Source organism: Parambassis ranga, chromosome 20 (genome assembly GCF_900634625.1).
Source record: "Parambassis ranga chromosome 20, fParRan2.1, whole genome shotgun sequence".
NCBI classification, from domain to species: Eukaryota; Metazoa; Chordata; class Actinopteri; family Ambassidae; genus Parambassis; species Parambassis ranga.
In genome coordinates, this window is record NC_041040.1 from 3,714,529 (window position 1) to 3,733,517 (window position 18,989).

At 48.3% G+C, this 18,989-nt stretch overlaps 4 protein-coding genes and 1 pseudogene across 5 annotated transcripts in view; 3 read left to right on the forward strand and 2 right to left on the reverse strand.

Moving 5' to 3' along the window:
* LOC114452823 (NLR family CARD domain-containing protein 3-like) overlaps positions 1-18,989 on the reverse strand; it is a 1,046,161-nt gene that overhangs the window by 618,855 nt on the left and 408,317 nt on the right. The gene's annotated exons all lie outside the window — the stretch shown is intronic.
* Positions 1,950-6,857, forward strand: LOC114452883 (eukaryotic translation initiation factor 5A-1-like). Its single transcript, XM_028432412.1, has 5 exons — positions 1,950-2,013; positions 3,337-3,524; positions 4,426-4,530; positions 5,304-5,435; positions 5,656-6,857. The coding sequence occupies exons 2-5, from the start codon at positions 3,357-3,359 to the stop codon at positions 5,719-5,721; spliced, it is 471 nt and encodes a 156-aa protein (XP_028288213.1). The 5' UTR covers positions 1,950-2,013; positions 3,337-3,356; the 3' UTR covers positions 5,722-6,857.
* Positions 8,329-11,944, forward strand: LOC114453546 (60S ribosomal protein L22-like 1). The gene is given in 6 exon segments (XM_028433498.1): positions 8,329-8,405; positions 8,982-9,095; positions 9,281-9,402; positions 9,487-9,566; positions 9,569-9,627; positions 11,900-11,944. Coding segments are annotated over 6 exon segments (429 nt in total). The 5' UTR covers positions 8,329-8,396.
* Positions 12,050-15,231, forward strand: LOC114452845 (probable cationic amino acid transporter; annotated as a pseudogene).
* On the reverse strand, positions 17,030-18,851 carry LOC114452877 (claudin-11-like). Its single transcript, XM_028432401.1, has 3 exons — positions 18,406-18,851; positions 17,816-17,980; positions 17,030-17,303 (listed from the first exon to the last, which is right to left on the reverse strand). The coding sequence occupies exons 1-3, from the start codon at positions 18,629-18,631 to the stop codon at positions 17,044-17,046; spliced, it is 651 nt and encodes a 216-aa protein (XP_028288202.1). The 5' UTR covers positions 18,632-18,851; the 3' UTR covers positions 17,030-17,043.

An 18,989-nucleotide genomic window follows, 5' to 3' on the forward strand; every position in this document is an offset into this window, starting at 1 on the left:
AAGTGTGAATGGGACATTCCCCCACATTTAGAAACATCTCTGATGTGTGGCTTCAATATGCTTGCTGTATTACACGGGTGTGGATCATACACTGGAGCTCTGAGCAGCAGTGTCGCCTGTTTTCGGGGGGATTCTCTGATGATGTGTCTCTGGAGGAAAGCTTCATCTCTTTCTTTTTGTTGTTCACTGATGTTAGAGGACGTGACGGCGCCGTAGGCCGCTGAAGCCTTTCACTTGTGCAGGGTGTGACCGCTGACCAGCACCCTGTGAATAAAGGCCCGGAGGCAGGTTGGAGACACCATAGATATATATATAAATATATATATATATACTGTAAGAACTTTCCTTATGATGATATCTTACTGATCATTTTAGAGAAAGACAAAAAATAACCTTCACTTACTGAAAGCTTAGTTGTCTTTCTACAGAATAGAGCATAGCTATAAGAATTTCTAAAAAAAAAAAAAAAGAATGTTTTTATTGTGGATTATTTGTATTTGTATTTCAATTTTTGTACGTATCAAGACTGTGACGTATGTACGACTGAGCGCGTGCGTGGGTGAGCAGGTGCGTGCACCGGTGTGGCGACATGCATGTGAGTGTATGTGTTCACCACCTCGTCTGAATCACTGGAATCAAAGAGACAACCTCAGTCTGGTAACACACATCTGTGCTGTTGAGAACTCTACAATAAATGTCCTCTCCTTGTACAGCATAAGTCACGGCTCCGCTCCTGCTTCTTCACACAACACACACCTGGCGGACACACACAGGACGTGCTGACGGGCTCTGGACCTCACACTCACTGTAAGGACTGAGCCAGCGTGCTGATGTTAAAGATACAGTTTACATGGTCATCCAGTCAGGTGTGACGTCATGTCAGTTTTTGTACGGTGGCCCAGAGAGCTCAGAAAACATCCTCATGAAGCTGACAGCACGTGCAGCCTAAATGTTAAAGACACAACACAACACGCACACCAGGATGTTAAAAGAAAACAACACAATGATCTTCAACGAGGCTTTATTAGCCTCACTAAAGCATTCCTGCTGTTGTTGTGTTGTTGTCTTTAGAGATGACACACAGGTGAGTGTAGAGAGGGACTGCAGCCTCAGTTCAGGAGGGACACCTGCTCCACCAGGTCAGCCATCTTGGTGCCCCCTCATGTGCGTTTTTTATAAGTTTATATTTATATATATCTATATATTTGAATAATATATATATATAATTATCAAATATATAAAGATAAAACGTATACTTAACTTATATATAATATATATACCACACACTATATATATATATGTACTATGTATATATAGTACATATATATATATATAGTATATATATATATATATATATATACTATATAGTATATATATATATAGTATATATATATACTATATATATATATATATATATATATATATAAATATATATATACTATATATATATATATATGATATATAGTTGTCTCTGTTTGTTATTATGATCTAAAAAAACACACATTCTTTGCAGAAACCATGTGGTAAACTACTTTGATTATACCCAGCAATGCTACTGAGCCCACAGTTGAAAATATATAATTTTTTCACATTTAAAGATCCTGTGTGATGCATTCGCTCTGTTTTAGGCTTTAAATAAAATCATTAAAATCACTGCGTTCTATTTTTTATAATAAAACCTGTTGTGGGATATAATCAGCCATAAATTAAACCCTGTCCAATAAATATTTATGTTGATAATGGTGAAACACACGTGAAAAAAGGCGTCGGGGAGCTGCCGGGTTGCCATGTTGGCCTCGGACCTGGCATCCCTTCTGCCATGCTGCCACCGGAACACATAAACGCCTCCCCCCTCCTCTTCCTCTACGGATGCTGCAGTAAAGTTGGCCGCGCCTGCGCACTTTCGGTCCTCTTTTTCTGAAGGTAAGTGTGCATGGCGCGTGTTTCTTGCCTTGGGGGGGATAAACTGTGGACTTTCAACGGTTTTAAAGTGAACTGAGAGCAGATTCGGAGGTACTAAAGTAGCCGCGCGCTGGATTTTGAAGTCGTGGAAGTAGTTATTGGGTTTCTGGGTGGATGTAGTCGGTGGCAGGGCAGGGTGTGGGTGTCCATGTTCTGACTAACGTAACCAGGCTGAATCAAAGGGACATGCGGCCTTCGGCGGCGCGGTCGGTGGAAGTCGCTTGTCATTCTCTACGCTAACGTCTTCTTTCTCGCCGCGCGCTAAAAAAATGGCCATTCTACTTGACGTTCGACGGCTTGGTGTTGATCATATCAATCGATTAAACAGTTTGCAGAGCGGCCGCTGTCCGACCAGCGTCAATCTGGGCTTTTATTTGGACGGAGCTGAATGGACGGCTAACGCGATTAGCCGCTGCTAGCGTCGCATGAGCTCCCACAGGCGGATAACGGGACGCGCTATTTATGAGGCAGCGGGGCATGTTGTGCACCGATAAACCCCGCGCTGGCCCGATAATACCAACAAAGCGTTTAATTTAGCCTAAATAAAAACAGCTGGGATGTGAATACGCGGCGTTAGCGCCATTGTTAGCTAGCTTTCACGCCGTTCTCTGGCGCTGTTGCAGTTGTAAACTCGAGGCACGGCAACTTGTTACAGCGTGCGCTAACGTGTTAATCCCCCCGATGAGCGCTGTTTTCCTGTCGTGTTAACCCCTCGGCTGATGTGAGTTGGTCGATTAGTCGCGCAGTTTGGGTTGAGTTGTTTGCTAACAGACATTTAAAAAAAAAAAAAAAAAGTGGCGCAGCCGGCCGGCCTCGTGCTGAACATGCTAACACGTTCGTTAGCTGCGCCGCAGTTTTTATTATTATTATTATTAATAAATTCGCATTTAAATGAAGTTGCGGCGCAGCTCGTGGCTGCTGCACCGTTCTGTTTAGGATCTCGCGATAATGGCGTGAAGGCGGCGGACGGCGCTGTGGGGCCCCCCCGGAAGGGCTGCGGTGGTCCCGGGCAGAGACCCGGGTCCGTGAGGCGCCGTTAAACTCGGCAGAACCGGGTGAATTAAAGGCTGCACATGTGTATTTATGAAACTAACTTCACCACATGATTAAACTGCTGATCGATCACCTTTCATGCCTAATCATTCAGTCACAGCACTTATCCAATATGGCGTCATGTAAACATTGGAATAACTCCTATTTCTGAAACATCAGCCATGTATCCCCTAACCTGTCTCTACGTGGTGATAATCCATAATCTCATATTATGTAATTTTTATATATATATGGGTGTTTACATATCCTCGTGCAGTGGACCACCAGGAGTCCTGCCTGCTGTGACTGGTTGAGTATTTACTGTGTGACTGTCCCCTGCAGCTCCCCTGACCCATCGCACCATGGCAGATCCCGATCTTGACTTCGAGAGCGGCGAGTCTGGCGCCTCCGCCACCTACCCAACACAGTGCTCTGCCCTGCGCAAAAACGGCTTTGTGGTGCTGAAGGGACGTCCCTGCAAAATTGTTGAGATGTCCACCTCCAAGACCGGCAAGCACGGACATGCCAAGGTACCTCTCTCTGACTTTTGTGGCTAAAAGCAAACAGCTGTTTCAGTTTCTGTTACTTTGTGATGAACCTTAGTGTAGTACAGCTGCCAGACAAGTTGAAGCTTAACCATCGGAACACACTGAAAACCTTGTGTCAATTAAAACTAAACCGTTTCCACTAAAAGGATTGCAGGAGACAATCTGCTCTCCTCTAACTCGGCCCTGATTGACTTGCATGTGACCAGCAGTCACATGACAAATTAGGTGTTCAGTTGATGGATTCTGCGTCCACACAGTGGAGAGAAGTAAAACCTGTCTACATGATACAGATGCATCTTGACTGCAGGACCACTGTGTGATAACATCTGTTCTTAGATCATCCATGGACGCCTGGTAGCATGATGTCCACATGAGGTTTAGAGGAGGTGAACCTGTTGCGTTGCTCAGACTTGTGCACTCTCTGTACTTTTATCCATGTGGAGGTGCAGGGTAGATTTGGCTGTGACTCTTTGACTCGTTTGGAAAATTAAAGCTTTAGCCCAGGTTGAAGGTGTCGCTCGGCGGAGACCTGAGGCTTTTAAAGAGCTCACATTTCAGACCCGTCTGGTCCAAGCTGCCTGCAGTGTTACTGCAGTGATGCAAGGCCTCATCCTAACTTGCAGGGCTTGGTCAGAACCTGGGGGGGGGGCTTCAGGCATTTTACAAGATGTCACTTAGTTGTAAACCGTCTGTATTAAAGTCAAACCTGCCCCCAAACCACAGTAAATCATTTTCATGTGACTGATTGATCATGTAATAAGATGACTAAAATTCCATGATGGTCAGTGATCCATGCCGTCACATCTGACCTCCAGTTTAAAGGGGTAATTCATCAAATGTTTGTTTTTTGTTTATATTAACCATGGTCTCCTCCTTCTTGTAGGTTAACCTGGTTGGTATTGACATCTTCACCAACAAGAAGTATGAAGATATGTGCCCATCCACCCACAACATGGATGTCCCCACCATCAAGAGAACAGACTATCAGGTAGTGTACAGAGCTTTGTGATCGGTTAGAACGGACCTGTGACCACAGCTGAAGCAGCTCACACCTCAGCGCTGCTAATGCTCCGTCACGCTGACATATGCCTGTGAGTTAGCATCCCTGCTCTGCTAATCTGTGCTACAGTGTTGACGATGAGTGACCAGAGCAAACAGAGAGGCCTGCTCCCCTCAGAGGCTCACATGTTAGCGGTCAGATAACACAGAAACATGACTTTAGTTTTGACAACTGTGCTTATTAAATGATGCTAACTGTTGTCAGATGATTAGCCGTCAGTCTGCCTGCACTTCTAGAGCTCGGTCATCTCTGTCCTTGTGTGATTGTGGATAAATATGAGCATACTCATGTTTCTGAGGAGCTCTCACCATGTTGGTAGTGTCAGTCTGCCTAAACCCCCAATACAGGCCAAGAGGTCGACACTTGTGATCCCAGGTGTCACCTCCCACACTTTCCCAAGTGTTTAGTCTTTGGAAGGCAACACTTCTCCGCCCGCAGGTTGCTGCTTACCTGGTTTTATCCCAGATTGATTTTTTTTTTTATCGGACTTGGAGGTGTTGCTTCAGTTACTGTCCTTTCCAGCTGTCTGTAGATACTTTGGATGGGTTCATTAAAAGGTTTTTGAATTTGCTGAGCTGTGCACTGCGGGCCAGGCTCCCACATTCACCTGGGAAGTTCTGCATTCAGCATGCTGTACATAGATCTGTAACGAACATTATTAGTATTGATCTGTTCTGATGGTGGTTCTCTGACTTCCCCAGTTGGTGAACATCAACGAGAACTACATGTCCTTGATGAGTGACAACGGCGACATCAGAGAGGACCTGCGCGTCCCCGAGAATGAAATCGGCAAGGAAATCGAAGCAAAGTTCGAGGCGGGTGAAGACTTCATGGTGAGTTTGCATTCTTAGAGGATGGATCAGTATATGTCCAGGTCTCTAAAATCATGTTTTTATTAGCTTTAGACTCCTGAAACAGGAATACTATCTTTAGCAGGCAGCGGGATGCAGAGGCCTGAATCAGAGCCTGAAGTCCTCCCTCGGGGGGGAGTCTGGGGGGAGTTTAACGTTTCAGATGATTGACTCGAACACGTTGTGTGTGTGCTCTCCGCAGGTCACCGTGATTTCTGCCATGGGGGAGGAATGTGCTGTCGCTACCAAGGTCTATTCCGGCAAATAGGGAGACGGACTTTGCTGCCCAGGCAACAAGCACCACCCACAACCAGTCTCTTGCATTTTCATTGGTTCTGTCACCAAAGCGTCGGCCTTCACAGACAACCTCAATCATTCTGTTGTGATTTCTCTCATTGATCTAAATTTTTTTTTTTCTCCCCCTTTCGTTTCTCTTTTCATTGCTGTTGGGAATGTGGTCCTCTGCCTGATCACTGAGGTTTTGTTTGGTAACAATCTACTTTATATAAAACAAGTTCAAAAATAATGATCAGTCGCTCATTCCTGCTTATTTTTGCCTTCGAAGTGTTGGTTTGCCACTCACATTCCTGAATGTTTAAATAACAACGGGATTCAGCTTTTGTATGATTATTTTTTTATATTCTTTAGGATGATTAATAGCAGGTCTAAAGCCTTTTAGAGGGAAGGGAAGGGAGGGGGGGCAGATTTTGAGTTGTTCCAGCAGTGGGAGGGAGGGAGGGAGGGAGGGATGCCCCTGTAGATACAGATTTCTGCTCTAGGTTGTCCCTCTAGCAGCCATCCCGCTTTCCAGCATGGCCTCTGCTCCGGTTCCTGAGTGGACCGGGTGCGAAGAGGTCCGTCATTTTAATTTTTCCCCTCCTAGTCTTTGGGATTGGTGGTGGCTAGCACTTACAAGCACTTGAGGTCCACCCAGCATGTCAAAGCTCTAAAACCAAGAAAAGAGAAATGTTTTGTTTTTTTTGTTTTCCTCCTTAAGAACAGAAGCTTCTGTGAGTTTCCTCCTTGTGATGCCACTCTCTGTCTGTAGAAGTTTGAGAGGCGTGAGGGTCCCGCACGCTCACACCTCTTGATCCGCCAGGGCAGCCGAGGCTTTGCCCCTCCGGCCATCCCCCAACCCCCGACCCCCAACCCACCCCCCAAAAAAAACAAAAAGTATTCTGCTTTGTTTTAAAAAGGCGTGAGTGTGTAGCGGTGTGGGCCTCCGAAAAAAAAAAAGGAAAAAATGTGGGAGGCGGTTTGCAGTGAGGTGTGTGTTTCTTTTGAGGGACTCGATCGGGATGGGGAGGGTGGTAGAGTTGCAAACTTTTTGTTCACTTGAGGCCTTTGTCACCTGACTGGAGATGGCAAAATAAAACCATGAAACAAATGGACAAAAACTGCAAACGACGTCTGGTTTTCTGTCTCGAAAAAAAAATGATGAAAATGCTAAAATTCAAGTTCAAAACTTTCCCTTCGTGGTTATTTGTTGCTTTTGTGACACGATGACTTTCACCTGAGTGCTGGGATGGAAAGTAACGTACCACACAAACAGCTGATTCTCATGGAGGGACACGTGTTCCAGGAGCTGCCTGGGGAACTTCTCATGTTATTTGAAATTTCAGAAATGTAACCGAACCTGTAAATCCTTGGCCGTGTGAAAATCTAGGAGGAGATGTTGACGCGGTGTTCAGAAGGCTGCGGGTGTTTTGGACGTGTCCGTCCAGTTGATACGAGCAGATAGCTGCTAGCAGCAGAAGTTCAGTTTGTGTTTCCGGACTCCCACCACAGCATGCAAACATGAAGGGTTTAGTTTCAAATTAAGACGATACTTTCGCTGTATTAAACCTCACAGTATGTCTTTTTACTGCTTTTTACTGTTATTACAAACTGCAGCCGCCCTCAGACGTACATGCTGTCCCAACATGGCGGCTTGAACTTTGCCCCTAGTGCTCACATAATGTTAATGCTGAATTAAATGATTACAAAGTGACGTCTGGCTGAGTTCTGTTGGTGTTACTAAAAATGTTTTATGGTGGTTTACTTGGCAGCGCAGCCATGTGACATCTTCCTCCGTGCAGAGGATTGTGGGTAAGGATAAACCAGATCCATGTGTGGTAGAACATCGACTACATATCGGACATATTCATATTTATTAAAGGATATATAAAACCCATGAAGAGACAGAGGGCTGCTGCAGCCATTTTGAGTTCTGCAGCATTTTTTCCGCCTCTTGTTGTTTATCTCCTCGCTCTCAGTCAAAATGTCTGCTGTGGAGCAGGTCTGGAGCATCTTCTGTCGTGTAGCTGAAATCATGGCAGCCGCAGACACGCCCTGTAAGTGAAGATGAATCATGCATATCTACACTGAGTCCACATGTTGAACCACAGAGAGGGAAAAAAAGAGGAAGAGGAGGCAAACTCCTTTTTTTTTTCTCCTCTGTTTCTACCTATCAGACCTGTTCAGGTTTCTCTGACTCATCAGGAGGGATTTAGAAACACAGCTGAGTGAATGGGGCAGGGCAGAGGCCCTGTGTGTGTGTGAGAGAGAGAGTGTGTGAGAGAGAGAGTGTGTGAGAGAGAATGAAGAGGATGTCGTCAATGATTGGCCTGGATCAGCAGGTTTATCCTTTGGGTGTGTTTGGGCAGCAGCTGACCTTTGGACCTACTCCCCCTTAACCTCTGACATGCTTTGTTTTGTAACTAAATTTATGTAACTATATTATTTATTTATAATATTCCAGATTCAAAGCGTTTAAGTGTGCAGTAATGAATTTCTTTTTAGAGCCATCAGTCTGCATTCAAACAATCTAAAAATGTCCAGTTGTTCCACATTCCTGTGTTTATTTGAACTGTGTTTACATATTTGGTAAGGGCGTTACATTCTGCGTCCTACGTCACCGCTGCGTCACCTCCGCTTCACCCTCTCTCGCTCAAGCCCTTCAACATGGCGCCGGTGAGTCCTGTCCGCTCCTCCTCGATTTCCTCAATTTTAAACCTTTATTCTTCAAACCGGTCATCGCTCACTCGCAAACATAAAACATCATCACGTCAGTTACACGCTGTCAACACGCCGGGTGTGGATTGTGTTAATGAGAACAGAAAAATGACGCAGCTAGCAAAGTTAGCTTTAGCTTGTAGCCCGAACATGTGTCAGTCTGGCGGTAGACCGGGGACCATAGAAGTAACGATGTTTGAAGACTTGCGTGGATTTCTCCGCGCTGTTATGTGTTTATTCTGTGGTTATTGTATTTCTCCGTGTCGGTTACGACACAAAGGTCAGTTCGGCTTAAATGTACCAGATATATTACACAGTATCAACTATCGGAAGGGGTTAATGAGGTAACCAGTCGTACTGAAATGTCAGTACCAGAATTATACATGTTAAAAATATTACTTTTAACGCGTTTAATGCCGAGAGCCCTTATTTCAACATATATTAATATAATTTAAGGACTGTGCTGTGAGTCTGAAGGTTGTGATAAAATGTCTTTCTGTGCCACATTGGACATTGGACACATTTCTGTTTCAGATCAAGCAGAAAAGGCCGACTGTTGGCAAAAAGTCCAGAAAAGGAGCTTCCTGGAAGTTCACCTTGGACCTGACGCACCCTGTGGAGGACGGCATCCTGGACTCTGCTAACTTTGTAAGTGTTTACCTCAGCGACTGTCCTCTGTGATCACAGTCTTAACAAGTGTAAGGAAATAATGAAAGGGTTAAATTAGTGATCATGGCAGCAGCTGACCTCATGTCCGGACTAGGGCGCCCTTCCCTAGCTCCTCGCTTACTAGGGTTCTCTTCCCTAGTGCATCACTGTGCTCTGTCCAATAGGAAACCTTCCTCAAAGAGAGGATCAAGGTCAACGGGAAGACAGGAAATCTGGGCAACATCGTCCAGGTCGGCCGCATGAAGAACAAGATCAACGTCACGTCTGAGAAGCAGTTCTCCAAAAGGTGAGGCGCCACACGTGTCCATGTCCTGCATCAAATACAGAGACTGTTGAAACCAGAGACGTGACTAAACGCTGTGTCCTTCAGGTACCTGAAGTACCTGACGAAGAAGTACCTGAAGAAGAACAACCTGCGCGACTGGCTGAGGGTGGTGGCGTCCGACAAGGAGAGTACGAGCTGCGTTACTTCCAGATCAGCCAAGACGACGAGGAGTCGGAAGCAGACGAGGTAAAGAGCTGCAGCAGAGCGGCCACGACTGTGTGTGTGTGTCAGCGAGAAAATAAAGGTGGAAGAAAAGAACTGAGCTGTTCTGTGTTTGTACGAAGAGGCAAAAACCTGCCGCACAAAACCTTTCTGATTGGTTCTTGACATCTTCATCCAGTACACACACACACACAGATGTTAGACGTGTTAAGTGGGAAAGGCAACAGAACCCACAAAGCAGCCTAATCAAGTCCTGCTGTTGCAGTTCACTGAGCAGCCACCAGGCAGCGCTGCACATCACACCTGACCACAATAAAACGGAGGTGTCCTAAAATGACTTTACAGTGAAAATGAATCAAACAAGTGACAAAAATTGATACACGAGGCCAAACACTCAAAACTACAACTGTGTAAAACCTTTAGAAAAAAGACACACAACAAAATGACTACAAAGATATTAAATCACTACAAAACTCCCAGAAAAGTTGACACAATACAACAAAGACGCCACAAAGCTGAGAAGGACAACAATCAGATGCAGCCATAAGACAGGGCTGTGAGGTGGAGCAGCTGGAGCTGCAGAAAAGGCTTATGGGAGATGTAGTTCTAAGCTAAAGTGAAAGAACACTAACATCTCAGAACATGTTTATCCAGCATCTGTCTGCCCCAGAAGATCTTTTGTCCACTGGAGACGGTCCTCGGGTTCAGGCCGGCAGGACGTTGGCGGCGTGTCTCTGCGCTCCTGCACGAACACATGAAATCCCCTGAAACAGAAAAGGATTTTTGATTTGCTGCTGCCCTCCCCGCCTGGACTCTGTCCTGTTCCTTCATCTGTTGTGTATAAAACACGCAGCCGGAGGAATGCCTCCACCTTCAGGCGCTCCTCGGCGGCTGCTGGCGTCTCCAGGCTCCAGGTGAAGACTCACACATGACTGATGCAGTTACACACTGCAGACACACACTGATCTTTGATTATGAGATTCTGTTTGAGCTCATTTGTCCACAAGTCATCACCAGAGTGCAAATAACAACAACCAGTAAATCATTTAACAGCAAGACCAGCACCAGGAGAGAAGAAGAAGAGGCTGAGAAATGTGGCGTTAGACTGAAGCGCCTCAGCCGACAGGTAATCAACACAATCTAAAACCTGATAGAAATAAATAAAAACATGCACACGGGTTTGACTTTAGGGTCCCAACGAGATGAAGAGTAGCTGCCCAGCCTCAGAGAGAGTAACAGTGTCTGCAGGTAATCTGACTCTGAGTGTCGGATTACAGCAACAATACATCACATACATGCTGTACAGGTCCACAGAGGGCCGGGCCCGACGCTTCAGGTGGAATGTCCCACATTTCGTGGCCATTTTATGTCCCTGTAGGCGTGTGTGGCTGTTGGACCTTTAATAAACCAAACTGAAGCCATAAACTGAGCTGTTTTCTGCTGCAGGTTTTCAAACATTAGAAACAATATTTCACACACATGCACAGCTGGTCAGTTCTCAGCCCTGTGAACATACCTCCTCCTGAAGCACACGCCCCGGTTCAGGCTCAGGTGATGAATATTTGATCAGCAGGTCACCTGGTCTGAATCATTAACGCCGCTGTCTCTGCTCGGCACCATTTCTTGCAGCTCAGCAGAGGACAGGGACCAGACCAGAGGCCTCAGGCTCTGCCTCAGGAGGGGACACCACAACCAGTGAGTGGAGGACCTGTGAGTTCTGGTGTGTATCTCTAAACAGGTTGGATGTTTATGATAGTTGTCTGTAGACCGGAGACGGTCCTCAGTCTGTGTGGTCCGACCTGTTGACGTTGGTCCGGCTGATGTGCTGATTGATGCCGCCTGAGTGTCGTCTGAGTGTGAAGCAGAAGGTCCACACAGGTAGGAGCTGTTTTGTGCCTGGTTCAGTTTTTGCCTCCTTAGTCGTATTTCCGTTGTGAAAGTGGATCATTCATCAATATTTCAGAAAGGGAGTCTCGCTCTGGTGAGTGAGGCGAGCAGCTGATCGTATCTTCAGCTACAGATCCTCCAGGCCCCAGGGGATCATAGGGAGCACAGGTCCAAGCTGTTAATGATTTCTATTGAAAACTCGGGACCACAATGAGATCTCGAAAAAGTTTCTCAGGACCTCGCATAAATGTGTGAGATTGTCAAATCTACAAAAAGGTCCAAAACCGCAAAGAAAACAAAAAAAACACATATGTAAATGACCAAACAAGCAAAAAAGGCACAAAACAAAGTCACCCGTGGTCTGTCGGTCATGCAGAACTGGTAAAGTTGTGTTCCTCTCTCTTCACAGAGACTCCGCCCTCCGGTCGGGGCTGCGTTCATCAGAAGATCTTGAGCCAGCCGGTGTGATGATGGCCAAAACTATGACGGAGGGCAGTGACGGAGGAAAGGGAGGACTGAGTAACACATCAGCATCCGCAGGTCATAACCAGGTGTAGTGATGGCGGCGTGGCTGGGCCGCGTGTCTCTGGGTGACGCCTGGTACAACATGTACTCCCGCCTGCTGCGGACCAAACCCATGGGCTCCATGGCTCAGGCCTCAGACGACCTCACAGAGCTGGTGGAGGGATCTCATGTTGGACTGGTGAGGTCCTGACCACCGTGGATCTGGTGTCGCTTGGGTCGGCAGTTGCGTTGGCACAGGGATGTATGTGGTCGCTGGGCTCGTCGCCAAGGCGATGGCTGGCCCAGGGGTCATCCTGTCCTTCATCATCGCCGCACTGGCGTCCATACTCTCAGGTAATAGTCTGAGACGTGAGGATCAGGACTCTTACCGCGCACCTACAGCCACTTGTTTCTGTTTGTCTTGAAGGTGTGGGCTATGCAGAGTCGGTGTCCGTGTCCCCAAAACGACCGGCTCAGCCTAACACCTACAGCTACGTGACGGTCGGAGAGTTTGTGGCATTTTTCATTGGCTGGAACCTGATCCTGGAGTACCTGATCGGCACGGCGGCAGGGGCGTCAGCTCTCAGCAGATGTTCGACTCGCTGGCCAATCACCAGCATCAGTAACTACATGATAACACACCTGGGCACGCTCAGAGACTCGGTCAGTCTGGATCACTGAAGCATTGAGGGTTTTTGAGAGTTGGTGTACATGTGTGTGCTGTGTCTCTGTTCTGTCCCAGGTAAGGGTGAGGACACATACCCCGACCTGCTGGCCCTGTTCATCGCCCTGCTCGTCACGGTCATCATCGCTCTCGGAGTGCGTAACTCAGTGGGCTTCAACAACATCCTGAACGTGGTCAACCTGGTAGTCTGGATCTTCATGATTATTGCCGGGCTCTTCTTCCTCTCTGCCAGCAACTGGGAGGGTGGCAGGTTTCTTGCCTTACGGCTGGTCTGGGGTGAGGTACCGCAGGGTTCTGGTTAAGGTGAATCACTTGGTCGGAGTTTACTGTAAGACCTTCTTGCTCCTGTTCAGGTGATGCAGGGTGCAGCAACTTGTTTCTACGCCTTCATCGGTTTTGACATCATTGCAACAACTGGCGAGGAGGCAAAAAACCCCAACACCTCCATCCCTTACGCCATCACGGCCTCACTGGTCACCTGCCTCACTGCCTACGTGTCGGTCAGTACACCAGGTCTGCACCTATAATGTGTCATTAGACTCAGGTCGTCTCACGCCTCTCCCCGTCCTCCCTCCTCACAGGTGAGTGTGATCCTGACTCTCATGGTTCCCTGCAACCTGATCGACAGCTCGGCTCCTCTAATGGAGATGTTCGCCGTGCACGGCTTCATGTGGGGAAAGTACATCGTGGCTGTTGGCTCCATAGCTGGGCTGACGGTCTCTCTGCTGGGCTCCCTGTTCCCGATGCCAGGGTCATCTACGCCATGGCACGAGACGACTGCTGTTCAGGTGAGGAGGCACACACACACAACACACACACTGTCAGAAGAAACTTTAACAGGAACTTGTTCCTTGTGTCCAAAGGTTTCTGTCATACGTGTCTGCGCTCACACACACTCCACAGTGGCGTGTGTGGTGTCGGGGAGCCTGGCGGCCATACCTGGCTCTGTTGGTGAGCCTCAGGGACCTGATTGAGATGATGTCCATCGGCACCCTGCTGGCCTACAATCTGGTCAGTGTGTGTGTGGCTCTTACTGCGCTACCAGCCCGATGAACCAGACCGGCACGCACCAGTATGACAGTGAGTGGACGTGGATGGTCTGAAGCATCAGGATGGCGGCTCTGTCCCCACAAAGATGACCAGATTTGATCGGAGGCTCGGACAATGACGGGTCTTACCACGCTTGGTGGGACCGAGGGGGATGCAGATGATTCTAATTTCCACACAGGCCAGCCTCATTGCTGAAAAGGCTCCTAGGAGGTCACTACTAACACCCTGCGGCTGCGGCTGGGAATGCCCGATTCATCAGCCCGGCCCACCCCGGTCACCGGCCGCATAGTGACCAGATGCACCCTTCTACTCTTCTCACATGCTTCTTCCTCTGGTCTACCATTCATCTTTGGCGTTGAGCAAGGGCTCAGGGGCCGGCGCCATCTTCTCAGGCCTGATGGCCATGCTCATGATGGGGTCCGTGGTGAAGCTTCTGATCACCATCTACAGCAGCCGGAGAGTGCACGGAAGCTCCCCTACATGGCGCCGTGTGTGCCGTTTGTCCCCGCAGCAGCTATCATGGTCCAACAGCTACCTCATGTTGAAACTGTCTCCGCTCACCTGGGCCAGGTTCACCATCTGGTGCCTCATAGGTGAGTTCAAATGTTGGTGACGTGTCCAGCTAGCTGTGATCTGATCTTAAAATAGCTCGTTAAGCCTGTTAATATTAATCTGTGAAGTTTTTATAGACGTTTTTTTTGGAGGTGGACATTTTTGTCACACAAGAAGGTAGTAAATTAAAGTCACACCCAAGGGTTAATTATCCTAATGTTCTAGTACAAGAAAATCCATCGACTGATCATCCATAAATAAGACCAGTTTAGGCTGGCAGCACATCTGGTTTTCACATCTGGATTCAGTTCCTTTGCGTTCAGTTTGAGAGTTTGCCAGTCATATAGACGCTCAGAGACTCCAGGTCCATGTCCGTCTTCATACGGTGTCCCTCACAGTAGATTCAGACTGACTGTGAAGCTGCAGAATCATCCTGTGTGGGTGTCAGTGTGTGACTGTAGTGAGCAGGTGGTTGGCAGAATGTGTGCCTCCGCCCGGAGCTCGTGCAGCCTGATACCGCTCACAGCCTGACGTCTCCCACCCGCTCTCTCTGGTCTGCAGGTCTGCTGATCTACGGTTTGCTATGGAGTGTGGCACAGCACGCTGGAGCTGAAACGCCCCGCGAGCAGCAGGCCCACGCCAGCTCCTACCAGCGCTACGACGACCACCTGGACGACACTTTCTCCCCCGACGATGACTCTACCCCCAGGAACAGGAGGAGAGACCCCTACCAGGGCTGGTCTGCCCAGAGGAGAGGGGGTACCACTCCCAGCAGGAGAACCAGTACCAGGAGTGAGAACCAGGATGAGAAGGGGGAGCAGCAGCAGGGCCGGTATGAGGATACTGGTGACCAGTATGGATACCAGTCTGGAGGAGGAGGTCAGCCCGTGAGCAGAGGCGGCAGGTCCGGAGGAAGGACCAACTTTGGGTTTAATGATGAAGAGGACTGAATACAGGATGCGTTTAAAAACAACCTAAACAATATAAAACTAAACCAAAAACTCAAGTCATATTTCACATGAAAACATCAGACGATGTGCTCAGAGTGGATGTCTTTGTGGAGGACACATCCCATCAGGTGACTCACGGAGTGAGGTCAACAGCAGCTGCTGGAGCTTCAGGAAGTCCTCCAGCCTCCAGGAAGTCCTCCAGCCTCCAGGAGGTCCACCAGCCTCCAGGAAGTTCTCCAGCTTCCAGGAGGTCCTCCAGCCTCCAGGAGGTCCACCAGCCTCCAGGAGGTCCACCAGCCTCCAGGAGGTCCACCAGCCTCCAGGAAGTTCTCCAGCTTCCAGGAGGTCCACCAGCCTCCAGGAGGTCCACCAGCCTCCAGGAAGTTCTCCAGCTTCCAGGAGGTCCTCCAGCCTCCAGGAGGTCCACCAGCCTCCAGGAAGTTCTCCAGCTTCCAGGAGGTCCTCCAGCCTCCAGTTTGCTGTAGACTCCGTGGTGTTTCATCAGCACTTCCCTCTGAGTGAGGGACACAGTAACACAAAGTTTTCTTGCTGTTGGCTTCTGATGATGTGATGAAGTGATGAGGTCCAGTTCCACATGCAGCTCTGTCCTCCATGTTTGAGTGTTGGTCATGTGATTGTTGAGCCTGGTAACACATCAGAGCTGGAAGCAGATTATTAGAAGACCCTTGATCATGTGTGTGATTGAACGCTTCTACTATCACTCTCACATCCACTCTGATAAGATTAACGAGCAAACAAAGCCAAAGCCAACAAACAAAACAACAAACAACCCGCAGCTAGCATCCTGCAGCTATGAGGAAGTTAACAATCATATCCACCCTGATCATATTTGACTCACTATGACATTAGTGAGTCGTTTACCTTATAACATCATTTATTAATTAGCAAACAGGAAGGTATGATATGTACATAGCTAGCAAGCTAATGCTGGCTAGTGTTACCCAGAAGGCTGAAACACTGATCAGCTTTTGTGTCACAATCTTTGAGTTCTTGTTCATCACAGCAGTCCACAGTGTCCCACAGCTGTTATGATAACAACTGATGCAATAAAGCTCCATACATACAAAACAGTAGGTGGGTGGAGTCTGCTCCAAATGTTAGTCTGCTTTGATTTGGAACCCTAAACACTGAATAATGAGTGGATGTGACGGAGGTGACCTGTTGCTCCTGGCTGACCCTGCTCAGTGTTGCTGTGATTTCCACTCTGAACACCACGCCTGTGTTTGTGTGTCTGTGTTTGCAGCTCTTTGTGCTTTGCTGTTTGTGTGAATGGTGTTTACTGCTGTGTAAATGAGAGCGTTTGTGTTTGAGGGATTTAATAATAATAAATCATCAGAGTGAAAAGATTCAACTTTTTATTTGTAGCACTCGACAACCATGTTACATTATACATAAAGGGTTAATATTTATTATATCGATAATGCTGTGAAAATGTAGAGAAAGAGTTAAATGAACCAACCTGTGTGCGAAGGGTTAAAGACGTAAACTACGCTTCATTATATGTTAGAAAAGTGTTCATGCTGTTAATAATAATAATCGTTTTAAAAGAGAAACAAGTCAGATCTAAATCTACAGGCTGAGGAGACCTGCCATCCTGGCAGGACAGGGTTAACTCCAGGTCATGGTCAGGAAAGGAAAGCGTTACTTCCTGTCTGAGGAAGGAGTGAAACACTGAGTGTACGTACAGGAAATGAAGCCTCCACTGATCTGGTTTAAAGACAGAGTCAGTCTCCAGACATGTGAGCTTTAACTGTGACGGTCCGGACTGACGGGGTGGGGGGCGGCCCTGCTTCACACCTGTGCGCTCTTGGCGTGGTTGGCGGGGGGGTCGAGCGGCGTGGCCGTGCCCCTCTGTCTGGAGTAGTAGAAGCTGTTCTCCCTGCTGGGGATTCCCAGGTCGGTGGGCTGGCAACACAAGATGACGGAGCCCCCCAGGAGGCAGAGGGCGGTGCCGACCCAGCCGGCGTACAGGGAGAAGCCGAAGGACATCAGCCCCTCCTCTCTGTGAGCGCCGATGGGGAACCAGATGGTGGAGATGAGGGCGCACACAGCTGTGACGGAGAGACAGTCGTTACAGTTCACCCAACACACTGAGGGTCTGTCCCCGAGGAGGAGGACAGGAAGTAACTGTCTCATCCCACAGGAAGCAGGACAGCCTGGCAGATGGACCCGGTCAGGATGAAGCTGAGCTGCTGAACCCTGACCCCCCCCACCCTGCCACCCCTCCCTCCTGCAACCAGGAGAGACCTAAGTACTGTAACTACTGGACTCTAAAACTGTTCACTGAAGCCCACGCTGTCCTCTGAAACAAAGAGAATTCTGTTGTGTCCACAAACTAAACATTATTTAATATAATAGGAGCTGTGTTTGTGGGTGTACGTCTAAAACTCAATGAACCCGGCTGCATCATGGGTCCACCAGGGGACTCCTGATGAATGTCCAACATCTGTGACAAATGAAGCTTCCTGGGTGACAGCCTGGTGTTGCATGAGGTCTGCTGGCCTACACCTGCTCTGCCTACACCCTGAGACCATTCTGTGAGTCGCTGACGGTGCTGCCTCACCCATGAGGATGAAGAGGACGCCTCCCACTCGGGCGCGGCAGTGCTTGATGGCTGAGGTGTCGTTCTGCAGCCGGACGCAGGGCATGGACGTGAGGACCAGCAGCATGGCGGGGAGACCCAGCAGGCACGCGCAGATCATCAGAGCACGGGACGTCTGGACGTAAGCTGAGAGACAGAGACAGAGAGAGAGAGAGAGAGAGAGAGATGAAGCATCTGTTGGTCTTCCTCAGCTCACCTCTGGCGCTCTCACAGAGACAAGTTTACAGTCAGGAATGTGCAGAGAGGCTCTGGGCCGGGCCAAAGTCCTGATGGGAATCAGATTATCCTCAGAGGCTGGAAGGTGCTTCTGATTATAACAGTACAGATATATTTAAATGCAGGAGGGCCGGGGGTGTAGAACACATTAGAACAGAGAATTTAAGAGTTAATTTAAGGACTGTGCATGTTAAAGAAGCAGCCTGCCCTCATTCTGTGTCTCTCACATAAAATAACTTTAACCCTTCATTCTACCCACACAGAATCAGCGTTAACTCATGAATCAGTGAATGATGCCATTCAGCAGTTAACCCCTCAGACCTCCTCTCTCTCACCGGGCAGCGTGAGGATCTGGGTGAGCGCCACGCAGTGATAAAGCGACGGGGAGATGACGCACTCAGCCCAGAGGCCCCGGGAGCCCAGCTCGTCCATGCGGACGCAGGTAGCCACCGTGTAGTCGCAGGTCCGGACCCAGTCGTTGGTGGCCGTTGCGACGATGATCCCGACCCAGCCCGCACAGCTGGCTGCGCTGCCGGTGAGCAGCCTGCACATGTGCGCCATGGAGAGCCTGGCGTGCGTTTTTACGCGTTCCAAAAAAAAGGAGTTCTGTTGGTTAATCTTCAGGAAGGCGTTAGATTGAATTCTTTATCAGTGCGCAGGGATTAAAAAGTAATCCCCACTGTCTGAGAAAAAGTGCAAAAAATGAAGAGTTTGGACGAAATAAAATGTTTTAAATCTTAATAAAATCCAGATTAAACAGCAACAGGTCTGCCCCGTTAGAGCTGCTCCAGACTGATGTGCAGGAAAATGCCCAGAATAAGATTTATCACGGGGTGTGGTGGAAAACAAACCCCTCAGCCCAAAGCCAATCAGCGCACACATGTGGTCCTAACCCAAAGCAGACACGGAGCGAGGAGAC